Consider the following 12,717-nt stretch of genomic DNA (forward strand, 5'->3'; position numbering starts at 1 on the left):
GGGGGGGGGGGGGGGGGGTCCTGTGTAAATATGAAAATAGAGCGCAACCTGTTTGTGTGCGATGTGTGACAGACTCCCCACTAATCAGGAAGAAATTTGGCTTCGCCAGCTCTGACAGGTGGTTTGTCTCAAGCCAGTGCTGCCGTTTGTTTTGTGATTTTCTGTTTTTCTGGGGTTTTTCCCTTCCTGGCGCTGGAAATCTCAAGACAACTGCTAAATCAATGAGGCAGGACACCCTCTCTCTCTCTCTCTCTCTCTCTCTCTCTCTCTCTCTCTCTCTGCAAATGAGCCAGCTTCTCCTCAGGAAGCAAATACTCAGTTGGAGACATTCTTCGAATGCGGAGCCTACAGTCCACCCACAGTTGGATTTGTTGTTGTGTTTATTTCATCTTATTCAGCTTTAATCACTGCTTTCCAAGTAGAATATCAGTTTTTTTTTATGAAGACTCTGCGGGCTTGTTATCATCGGTTCGCGTTATCACCTCTGTAAGTTTGTTTATGCGAAATGAGGGTGGGGGGTAATGAATCGTTTTGCTTTCCGAGATCATATCATTTTCCCTCTGAGGTTTGGATGTCTGTGATCACTTTTTTTTTCTCCCCGCTTCCTCCAATGACTCTCACCCCGGTGACGAGCGCTGGCAGCCCCGTGGGTGATTCTGTGTCTTTTGATACGCCATCAACGGCAAACAGTCGCTAATCTCCGAGGATCAGAGTGGTGATTTGTGAAGTGCAACCGTCGCGTCTGTCATTTGAGATTCGAAAGGCCGCTTGTGCATTCAATCATAACAAGCAAACTTGAGGTTAATCCAATCAGTCTTCTATCTATGTGACCTCCTCTTTAGATGCTGTCAACCCTTCCTCGGCTAAATTTGATTGCATTTTAAAAACAGACGACGCTCAGCTCTCCGACAAGGGTAATACACATAACTTTCAGCATCAATATTTCTATCTCGGCTCCATTGTCAGGGTAGCACTGCTCTGAGAATTCCTGCCAAGGCATCCGGATCCTAATGGACCCTCATCAGCATCACTGCTTATGTGCAACAAGCGGAGAGCTCTCGCTTAAGGACTCGTAAAGCACTTGCAAAACACACAGTATCGTTTCAAAACCAAATTTGCAGACATTATTTGTTTCAGTCGAACATCTCAGGATGCGTTCTGAGTTTGTATTTTGTAACCGCGTGTAACCATGATGCTGTTCAGGTTCTATTTGGTAACGCCACCCATGGAAGAAGGCTTTACCAGAAACAACCGTGTATTCATTGGCAATCTAAGAGGAAACCCCACGACAATATTTGTCTGTATTCATATTTGTGAATAAATGCTTTGGCATTTGAATAACGAATACTGCTGGACAAAGTAAGCTTGTGCAAGTTAATAGCAGAGAGCTGGTAGAATACTCTAAACTAAATCTAATTGCATTGTAAATTAATTACAGTACAGTGTATTCACTGCAGCTCAAGGTCTGTTCATTTTAAAGTTTCAATGTCAGACGGAGGGGATTTTATACTGCAGTGAAAAGAGAAGAGTTAATTAAACCAGAAACTATGACCAGAAAGGTGTACAACAATTGCAGGCGATTGTGTGCTTTGGGTTGTAGTTCCGCAGCACTTGATTTCATTGCGTGAACGTGACAAATTTCATCCGATGTGGAGTATAGTAAATGAAAGTGACTTAAGTTATTTGGAGGATACTGCGAGCTCCGAGCCCCCACAGGCATATAAAAGACTGGAAACCTTGATGGATGCTGTATTTCATTGAAATGTTTCTTTATTTTAAAGACGCAATGTGTCAAATTTAAATGAGTTTGCAGATTGCAACTAACTGAAACTTGTTGCCAAGCGTGTAGGTAAACAACCTTGGCCAGCATGAACACAACATGAGTTTTGTGGACGGTGTTTAATGCTGTTGTATGTTGGACTGAAATGAGCAGGATTAGCAAGTTTATTAAAATGGCTGCTTCCATAATTGGTTTGACTCCTAAAAAGTGTGTCGAGTGTACGGTTACGAAGGTCAAAATCCAATCTTTAGGTGCATCACAATGTCATTGAACAAGAATAACTTTTTACTTCAGAGGGCCAACAGAAGTATGCACAGTTAAGTCAACTTGACTCTTGACTTGTTTCAGATGGGAGCAGTGGTTGGAGCGTGATCCGTGGAAAGTTTATTGCCATTAACGCGGCCAGTATGAGCTGCGCGTGTCCCCGCAGTCCGGAAGGCCTCTCGCCTTCCGCTCACCTCGCTGACGGCACCACAGACCTCATCCTCGTCAGGAAGTGCTCCCGCCTGGCCTTCCTCAGACACCTTGTCCGACACACCAACAAAGAAGACCAGGTAGGAGTGAAGGAGGTGTATGATTTATCTTCACAAGCACTTCCTAAGGTATTACCCACTGGGAATATTATTCAATTTATGATTTCATCCCTCAAAAGTAAGTGTCTATACACGGTGTATGAGTCATGCTCTGGAGAATATTTCTAAATGATATGATCTGTATTCAGCAAGGATAAGAAAAATAGATCCTTCAGAGAGTGAAGGAATCACTAAAATAAAGCAAAACTTTTCAATTTCATCCTTTCTAGAAAAAAAAAAAAAAAAGCCTTCCATCAATCACTTTGCTGCAGAATCCAACTCTCATCGTCAGGAGTTGCTCGATCTGTGCATGGATGAATTGAGTGTGTAAAGACTGTAAACGAGCGAGAAGAAGGCAGGAGTTTGCCCACTTGCTGTGCTAGCACCTCCATTTGCTGACTCGGCTCAATTTCCCAACTATGGTTCACTTCAGTTCAAATGCCTTAGCCTGGTGCCTTCCCACGTATCATAAATAACCCCCACCCTGGTCCAGAGAGGCACCGGTTATCGCTGCATCAGGGATATGCTGTAGGGGAGAACAGGCTGATACCAGACTAATGCCCTTTTAGGATAGCACAAGTATTGCCAGGGGAAGTCTGGTGATTAGTAATTATTACCTCAGGAAGGACCTCGGGAAGTTCATCCCATCTAGAAGGAACCTGTAAGTAATTACAGCTGCATTGGTACAAAGTGTGCAATTGCAAACCGTGTTTTGAGCTCAGACTGACATCCTCAGGTCAACATTTTGACTGTTGCATCCGGTGTTTGGACTACAAGGACGGACATCAATAAGATATGATTAGATTGGGATGATACGTATTCGCAGCTTTAAAATGAACAGAATTCAGCAGTAGAACACAGTTTAATACCAAGAAAAATAAATGATAGAAAGCACAAGCTGCTGCTATTACAGCGGAAATTTAGCAAATTGATGAAATTGCTGCTTTGTGTGACATGAAGCGTGTCCTTGGAATACCGTGGTCGCAATAAAGCACATTACATACAGATGACTGAATGAAATAACCAATGTATTCCAGCAAAATCAAATCAACAAGTGAGTCAGTAAAACATTTTTATACTGCGCTTTTCAGAGACATTAGTCACAAAGTGCTTTACAAGTGGATTTAACAACAAGAATTTTTTTTTTATAGAAGATGAAATGACCACAACAGCCATGTGTTTGCAAAACTAGAAAAAAATAACTTTGCCTAGTGACGCAAATGCAGAGAATGACTCCAATACTTAGAATCAGCAGCAGGATGGAACTGTATCCATCTACTGTAAGACACAATTTGCATTTTAGAGATGACAATCTTGGTCAGTCCACCATCTTGGTGCGTTTTATCTCAACTATTTGATGGCTATATTGGCCATAGAATTTGGTACAGACATTATCAAACCCCTCAGGATGAATTTAAATAACTTTGCTGATTTCATTTTAAAATGTACTTTTCATCTGGCACCATTATCAGGTCAAAGTGGGCCCAAAATGACTTTTCTTCCCCATAGACTTACATTGGGACATGGTCTGTCTGCATGTGTATGAGACGTCTGTAACTCAGCGGATAATTTATTTTTTTAACTTGAATATTCCTTATTTATGTCATTGTGTCCTAATAGCTGTAAAATGCACTAATAGCCGAATCCAGAGTTATTTTGCTTCTTCCGTTTATGTGAATGAGCCCCAGAACCAAGGCTGGGAGGCATGGTTAGAGGAAATCCTGCTGCGCTTGCTCTATGGGCCCATGGATGTGGAAGATCACTGGACGATAGGGAAAATTTGACCTAAAGTTTATTCTTGGAACTCGAACATTTGTTTGCTTCATGCACCACCAAGCGACTTTCACTGGAATGAACGGGGGTGCCGCCTCAAACGAATCCAGTTCTGTTTATACAGCCATGTGCTAAACACTAGCATGCTAACTTTGACAATCTGAGCATGTTAGCATGCTGATGTTTGCATTTAGCTCGACCACACTAATTCGCAGACCCACTGAAAGTGACCAAATTGCCGAACATCGCCTCCAATACTTCTCACTCGTCGCGGTGGGCGTGTCAATGCTCGCAAGCTAGCAATTAGCTTGTTCATTAGCTAACGTCGTGTATACAAGCCACGTGCACTTTCTCCCAAAATGTACATGTTTTTTTTCCAAGAATCAATTTGTTTTTGTCTGTGTCTGTAGTCCTTTCTTTCAGTTACGAAAATATATCTAACTTTATGCAACTTGTGTTTCTTTGTGTCCCTGGTCACTCCCACTTCGCCTGTATACCCACAATGCCTTGCCAAAGGTTTTGCTTGTGTCCCATATAAAATAAATTGAGATGAACTCGTGTACCATGAAGAAACCTTTTTCTTCATGGAGATGTCATCTCTCTAATGGAGAAAACCAAATGATATTATCATTAACCGTCTAATGACCACAGATCGTAGTGTGGTATTGCATTGAAAAGACATGATGCAGTGCGTCTGTAGATCAAGGCTGTCTTTGCTGCTTCACTTGCAACACAGAAAGGTAGACAAGTAGTCATATAAGTACGGTGAGTAGGACTTTGCATCAGAGTTCACTTAATATCAGCATCACTGTCCAGCCAAGCGGAGAGAAACAAGGAGTGAGAAGCCACTAAGCGTATTCATGGCCTTGTCAGAAAGCCTTTTAGGCAGACAGTCCAGCATGAATGCAAAGCGGCTCCAGTCATAAAATGGGTCTGATGTGAAGTAAATGGCTGTCACTCCGCTTTTGGGATGAGAGAGGGCGAGAAAGGGAGAGAAGGAAGGGAGAGAGAGACGGGAAAAAGGAAAAAAAGAGGTGAAGAAAAGAGTCGGGAATAGAGAGAAAGTGGCACCCCGTGAAGTGGAAGAAAGTGCGCCGGACAGAGCTGAACCTTTCTGCGACACTGAGTGAGATGAAAGGGGACTTTGACAAAATTATTTCTTTTCATCTCTCTCTTTCTTCTTTCTCTGCATTCCGGCTGTTTACATAGTTTTCATGCACCTCCATTTTATCTGACCTCTTCTCTCCCTCCCTCCATTTCACATTCAAACTCCTCTTGGGTGTTTTTCTATACCGTAATTGGGGAAAAGAAGAAGACATCTACGTGTAGTTTAACTTTTTATTATAAAATCAGCTCAATCGACAAACAATCAAGTAGAAATTAACTTTTTACCTTACCCACTAAGAATTATTTTACTGCCCCAATATGATCTTCATATTTCAGAGAAATAGCACTGAATAGCACTGAAAATGGGAATAGATGCCTTTGTCCATTTTCAGTGCTATTTTGTGTGTACGATTAGAATAGTTTGTTCATTTAAATGTCTCAATAAAAAATTAATGAGCCTGATTAAATGAACCCTAGTCGATTCATCTACCTAAGACAAATAATTGATATAATAGATTCACTTTTTAGTTTGACCTTAATCAATCAGATTGAGGCTGAGGTACTAAAATGATCTTTTCTTAAAAGTTAACTTCCATCTTCAGCATACAGCAGGGTGTGCCTTTATCACTTGTATGCAATTGCATTCTGCATGGTGTTTGTTAATTCCCTCTGATTGAAGCACCCTTGTGGAAACACCGACAGTAGAGTAATCATGAAAATACTTGAAAAAGACTGAAAATGCATTCGACTCTAAACCGCTTTTTCCTCAAAAAACAATTGTACACAAAATGTAACTTGGTGAAGCCCAAAACAAAGATGGATTCTTGTCTTCCCTCTCAGCCTCCTGCAGTTTGAAATGAAACTCTTCAAGTGCTTCTGGAGAGTGGTGGTCTTAACCTCTGCACCATCTGTGTGCACATCTGTTCCTTCATACATCCTTCTATTCATCTCTCCTCCTCCTCTTTCATCTATTTCTCATTCCCCCAGTTTGACCACTCGTTTGTTGAGGTCCACCGGGTGAAGAAGTTTCGTTTCCAGCCGCGGCACCATGAGCTGGTTTCACTAGAGGACCCGATTGAGAGTCCAAAGAAGACAGGCTTCAGTCCCATATGCTCGGCCCAAACGACCTGCAACTACAGCACCTGCCGCAGCAGCTGGAGCTGCGACGGGGAGATCCTGCCTGACGCTGCCATCCAAGTCAGGTAACTAATCACACAATCACCTTTGAATGTACAATACAACTTCCTGTCGTAGTTATTTAAAGCACTCGCTTTTCCACGTTTTGTTAGAAATAAGTTTTTCAACTCAAAACTAAAGAAAGTCAAATCTGAGGTGCAAACAAACAATCACTTCGACTCAGCACCGGCAAAAACAATGAGATGAATTGTGATTTACCAGTATTGATGAATGTTTTGCCCATATATATGACTTTTTAACGCTGTAAAACTGAAACAATCATTGTGACTGCTGAAGACAGGTGTGGTTCAATCATTTTTCCACTGTGCCAGCTTTTTTTGCGTTTTATGAAGCCTGTGACGAAGAAATTAACTTTTTGAGGCAATGAAGACAGACAGGATCTCTCTCTCAGCAGAGATGAGGACTGGCAAATGGCTTTGAATTGGTGCACATAATATTGTAGAAGAGGTATAATGAAAAAAGCTGTGAAATACTTTACTCATACCAATTGCATCAGACAAAGACTGTTCCTTTTCTGGGTATTGCAGACATAATCTCCAGTTTAAATTACTCTAAAGTGTCTCTGAGTATCATGACTTAAAGCCAAAGTGGAAATAGATGATGTTCTGTATGCTAAACAGCTCTATATTCATAGTGCACTCAAGTAACACTCGCACGTACAATTGTTAGCCATGCTAGCGTTGTGGCTCCGTAGAGGGCCATGTTGGTTGGTATGTCGGTAGCTGTACTGCACAATGCTAATTAGGAAATGCTAACACACTTACCTAATATGGTGAACGTGGTTCACATTATGCTAAACATCACCTTAGTAGCATTGTCATTGTCAACATCTTAGCACGCTGATTTTAGCATTTAGCACAGTGTTAAAGAGCTGCTAGCATGGTTGTAATCTCTTATTCATGTTGTGCTGGCACAACACTATTTGGAAACAGGCAACGTACCATAACGGAAGATAAAACGTTTCAAAGTACATTATAAACGTCGGTATGTAGACAGTAGATAGCACCGTTTCTGTAATTAGCTGCAGCTGCTGGTGTTAGCGTAAATACAGAGGAAACATCTAGCCTGAGCGGGCAACCAGCAGAGACTCTAGGAAGCAAATTTTTTTTTTACACTTTTTTTTTTTAAGATGTTAATTGGTTAGCTCTAGAGATGCTGGTAGTTGGATTTTGTTACCATTGCAATGAACAAGGCTAGTTATTTCTCCATTTCCAGTCTTAATGCTAAGCTAAGCTATAAAGTAAATACAAATATTTTCCCAAAATATTGACCTTTTCTTTTAGACAAATGCTAGAGGGTTTCAACATGGTCAAGGAAAAGTAAGTCATCTTGATGGTCAGCAGTAGCGTTAGCTGGTGAGAAAGAAGTTCTCCTACTTGGCCAGACAGAAATGATAGCAGCAGTGCCATTAGCGCTGCTGGTGTCCAACAGTCTGTGGTCAGGAGACTCTTTCACTGTTCCCTGTTGGACGATCTTGGCAACTTGGCGGAATTAGCCCCCCTCATTATTCTGGCCCCGTCCACACTTAAAGCGTCCTCCACTATCAGATCTCTATACAGCCGGTGTGGCACTGCTGGACGCATCATTTATTTCATGCTCCATTGTACTTTGCCAATGATGCATGGCGCTGTAATGTTGCTAATTTAACGGCCCTCCCCATGTTAAAAGGCTACTCCCCTTTAATTAAAGCAGAAGTCCATGCTTTTATTGCCTCTTCCTCTCCGCTAATCGCTCTTGGAGTGAGCCAGCCAGAGTGCTGCTCGGATAATTAATGGTGGTAGCCCAGGCGAAACGGAAAGAAAGAAAGAGTTTTGCATTGGAAGTGAGAAATGCACATTTGGAAAAGGAACCCGACCTGCCACAATGATTGAACCAAACAATTAAAACAAAATAGTGATGGAATTATAACCCAAGCATATAGTGCTACCTTGATTTTAGAGTTAACATATATTTATTAAATTGGTATTTTTATTTCATGGGTGAATGGCATTCTGGAAAACATTGGGTTGAAAATGCTAAGTTAAGTTACTGTGCTGTTCCATCATATTAACTTATCCGTGAAGCCTGCAAGTAAACAACAGGTGTTTCTGTAAAAATGAAAGTGTCATTTAGCAGACAAAGGCACAGGCAGTAATTGAGGCTATACTGTACGATAACAGCCATCTATCCCGTTCACATCAGCTCATTTTCTGCCTGTGCACTTTTACTTTTTATTGTATGTATCAGGATGTCTCATTATAGTGCGTCAGCCCCATCTGTATTCTAACATCTGTTGTAGGTGTCCCTTTAAAGATCTTCATACTTAACACACCACAAACATTGTCTCATCCCGAGTTTGCTTGTCAAGTCTGCACACAGGGGTGCCGTTCCATTGCTTTTACATCTGCCACATTGACGGTAAAGCCTCATTGAAATGAGCAGAGTCATTAAGTTGATGGTTTGTTATTCAGGCTAAATGATGCCTCGTGTGCTTCTTTTTATGTGTGTGTGTGTGTGTGTGTGTGTGTGTGTGTGTGTGTGTGTGTGTATGTGTGTGTGTGTGTACACTCTGTTCCCCTCTGCAGTGTCCATTGCCAGTTGATCAGGCTGTTTGCCCGCGGTATTGAGGAGCAGCAGCAGTGTTTGTTAGAAGACCCGTGTACACTGTGGGCCGTGGAGCCAAGCACACACTAGTCAGTGGACTGAGAGCTGGGCGGGACATTCAGCTGCTGGAAAACAAAAACTGAGTTGCACTTGGCACGACTTTCCTGGAAAAAAGACATAAATCCCATCAGTGTGAATCCCAAACGCTGGCGTCCCATCCCTCCTCAGTGTATTTGTTCAAATGAAACTTGCAGGACGCCCTCTCAATGCACAAGACGGTGTGGTACAAAAAGCTGACAAGGCTCCCATTAGTAGCCGTTAAGAGGGAAAAAGGCCCAAGTGAAGAAATACTAGCTACTGCATGATTTGTTGTTACTGAAGAGATAGTTATCTCCTTTCAGCCATTTGGGATTGTTATGTGCAAAATTGCCTAATGCAGCTTTTACAAACCCAAAATATGATATGCCAGCGCTGCCATATTCAAACCTCGGTTTCAGCTTCTTCTTTTTTTTTTTTTTTATATCAGTACTGTTTTTGAAAATGGAAGATTTTGAAGCCCAGAGGATCTCAAGCCGCCAGATGAACTGGACTGAGCTGGACTCAGCTGGACTCAGCCGCGACAATCGGTGCTGCCATGAAGGAGAACACAAATAGGATTTCTCCCTGTGTAGCAAAGAGAGACAGCCGAGGAGATACTACTTGGTGAGAGGGACGAAGAAGAAAGGCCTCTGAAGTACACCGATAAACTGACATGAAATGCCAAAAGAAAAAAAAGAAAAGAGAATCATGAAAACTGATCTTCCCTCTTTTTTGGGAAAAAAACCCCATCTGTGACCCAGGTGGAAGCAGATATGAGCCAGGGGCACTAATGAAAAGAACTGAATACCCTGCTAATACACTAACAGGACCCCGGTGGATTCTGGGTAATAAGACAAAGTGGTTGCTAAGTGATTTGGTGTGTCTCAGCACTGCTGCGGTGCACCTGTGGCTCTAAGCTCTGCTCCTCCCTGGCCAAAAACTACTGACGGTTGACTCATCACCTGGGATTAGCCAGAATTACACATGGTTAACTGTATTAAAGATAATCTATTGTGTGGTTTTGAAATCAGCCCCATTAGCTCATTTTCTGTAAAGTCAGACCATCAGAGAATGCTACCTCTGCATTGATAAAAACTGTTTTAAACCACATACACAATAATGATACGTGAGGGTATGTTGTGTGTGTGTGTGTGTGTAGGGTTAAGTGTGTTTTCCACAATCCCTTTAGGGGCGTGCAATCATTGGAGTGTGTGTGCGTTAATGTAGTTGTGAATGTGCCAGTGTGATGAGTTAGCTCTATCACAATTAGCCTCATGACTGCCGTTTTGCAGATGCTCTCTCACTGCAGCCAACATGCTGCCGGCACAAGCGCCTATAGAGGAGCAAAGACAGGCACACACACATGTTCTGTCTTTCTATGATGTTTCTGATATTCATTGTCTTTCTGTGTCTCTCTCTCTCTCACACACACAGACACACACACACACACAGCTTAACTTGTAATACCATGAAAGGCTGTTCCTCTCTATGAATCCTCTTCAACTATGTTAATACTGACTCTGGAGGTCCATTATGTTTTCCCTTCATTGCCCACTTTTGTCAGTTAACAGTATGATGTTAAGAGTTGGATGCTTTTAAATACTCTACACACACACACACACACACACACTCAAATGTACACAGAGACACAGAGAAATTGGGAAGCTTTCAGGTCCGACCATTTGAAAAAGCTACATAATTTAGCATGTATGACAGTCGATGCAAACAAAGTCAAACTGAATTTTGAATTCCTACGCACTTTTGTGTGCATAAACAAACTATATTGGTACGGCAGCTGTTGGAAGCTAGCAGGCTAGGAAAACTAGCGTGCACCCATAGCTTCCACTTGGAAAGCTGACGCTAGTTAGCTTAGCTTGCTAACGTTAGAACTGATTCCCGGACATTACTTATTTTTATGCTATTTCAGTAGCTGCCGAGTGCCTACAGTCGTACTTGATTTGTTAGCAAAAATAATTCTTAGTTTCAGTTCGACTTTAAAGTGTTTATGCAATCTTGCTGCTCGAGTCAACACACTGTGATGTGAGTAGATGCGTGATTAGTTTTTGAAAATATTCAATAAAGTGCTTTTGAAATATGGTTCTCTTCATGTTCTTTGCTCTATCTTCATGTTGTGGTCCTCCCTCCCTTTCTCTCTCTCTCTCTCTCTCTCTCTCTCTCTCTCTCTCTCTCTCTCTCACACACACACACACACTCCCACGGATGCACACAAAAGGTCAGCGCTACCTTGCTCTGGCTTTCTCAATCTCACTCTTTCGTTCTCTGTCTGTCTCCCTGTATGAGTGGAATTTAATAGGGTGCTCTGATGTGAGCGAGATGTTTCATTAAAGAACATCAGACATCAAAGGTCTCTGCTGAGATGGAGTGGTATTTCACACTGTGCTCATTCTGCACACGGTACGGTTCTTGTTTCTTTATTTGATACCGCGAGGCGGTTCCGAAAGTGCCGAAGAGTAATCTGAATTTCCCACAAATCTTCGAGTTACAGACAATGTGGGTTGTCCTAGTTACCTACAAGCAACAGAGTCGAACCAAACAGCGGTGTACATTTAATTTCCTTTCCTTTGGCTAGTAATGAAAAAGGAATTTCTTACCCGCACCACCTTTTACAGCCAATGCACTGGTAACTAATGCACTATTTCAAAGTGATGCCAATTATAGGGTGCCACTGGAACTCATAGGTCTATAATGACTGAACAATAGTGTGAGTGGTATGAAAGAAAGAAAATGACGATTCAAAGTCAATTACAGGGAGACACCTCAGGTAACTAGGTAAAAAATATGAACTAATAGATATTGCCATGAAACTGCCCAAGTTGAACACCTACATTAATACAATTATTTTTTGTAATAGTTTTCTGAAAAAGAAAATGAGGCCTTATCTTATTAATTGCCGATGTGCATACATTTCCAGAGCAGAAATGTGAACATTGGATAAAGGTAGGTTTCAAATTAGTTTTGTACTCTGTTGACAAATTAGAGTCAATCTTTTTCACTGAGGGAATTTTGGATATCTCTTTGTATCACTCCATAAAACAGCCATACAAAAAATGTTGCAATATTTCTAGGAATAAGATGTTTTATAAATCAGGCTATGAATGATGTATGGACTAACACCTCAGTAGAAACCTTCAGAATACAGACGGGAATGAAACTGGAAAGTTTGGTGAATGTAAGTGCTACTGAAGTGGAGATTTCTGGCTCAGAGAAAAAAAAAACTAATTTTGAGAAAAACAGCCTTTATGTTTTCTGTCATTTTATGTTTAAATATGCAAATACTGTATTATCGCATGCTGTTTTCTGGTGAAGGAGAAATCTACTATTGCAAATAGACAAATTAGTGCAATAAACGTGTATTTTGGATGTTTTTCCACTAGTCAAGAAGATATGTTGTGGCAGCAAAATAGCCTAAAATCTGTAAATTGACCAATGCATGAAAATGTAAATGTTTGCCTGTGGTGTGTTAAAGACAATATATCGAAGTCTATTATCTAAACCCTGACAGGCTGATGTATCAGACTCTCCTCAGGCCGAACAACATAATTAGAAGTGAACAAGACATAGAAATGGTAATACTAAATCACGATCCACATTACACAAGTTAATGAA

The 12,717-nt window shown here is 41.4% G+C and overlaps 1 protein-coding gene across 1 annotated transcript in view; it reads left to right on the plus strand.

The window, feature by feature from the left end:
- Positions 1-11,187, plus strand: part of cerk (ceramide kinase) — a 36,024-nt gene extending 24,837 nt beyond the window's left edge. Inside the window, exons 11-13 of the mRNA XM_031865685.1 lie at positions 2,129-2,334; positions 6,220-6,434; positions 8,994-11,187. Coding sequence (XP_031721545.1) covers positions 2,129-2,334; positions 6,220-6,434; positions 8,994-9,102 — 530 coding nt within the window. The 3' untranslated portion in view covers positions 9,103-11,187. The remainder of the gene's footprint in view (positions 1-2,128; positions 2,335-6,219; positions 6,435-8,993) is intronic.
- Positions 11,188-12,717: the final 1,530 nt, after the last annotated feature.

This window comes from Anarrhichthys ocellatus, unplaced genomic scaffold (assembly GCF_004355925.1).
Source record: "Anarrhichthys ocellatus isolate YVR2014 unplaced genomic scaffold, GSC_Weel_1.0 scaffold33, whole genome shotgun sequence".
Classification (NCBI taxonomy): domain Eukaryota; kingdom Metazoa; phylum Chordata; class Actinopteri; order Perciformes; family Anarhichadidae; genus Anarrhichthys; species Anarrhichthys ocellatus.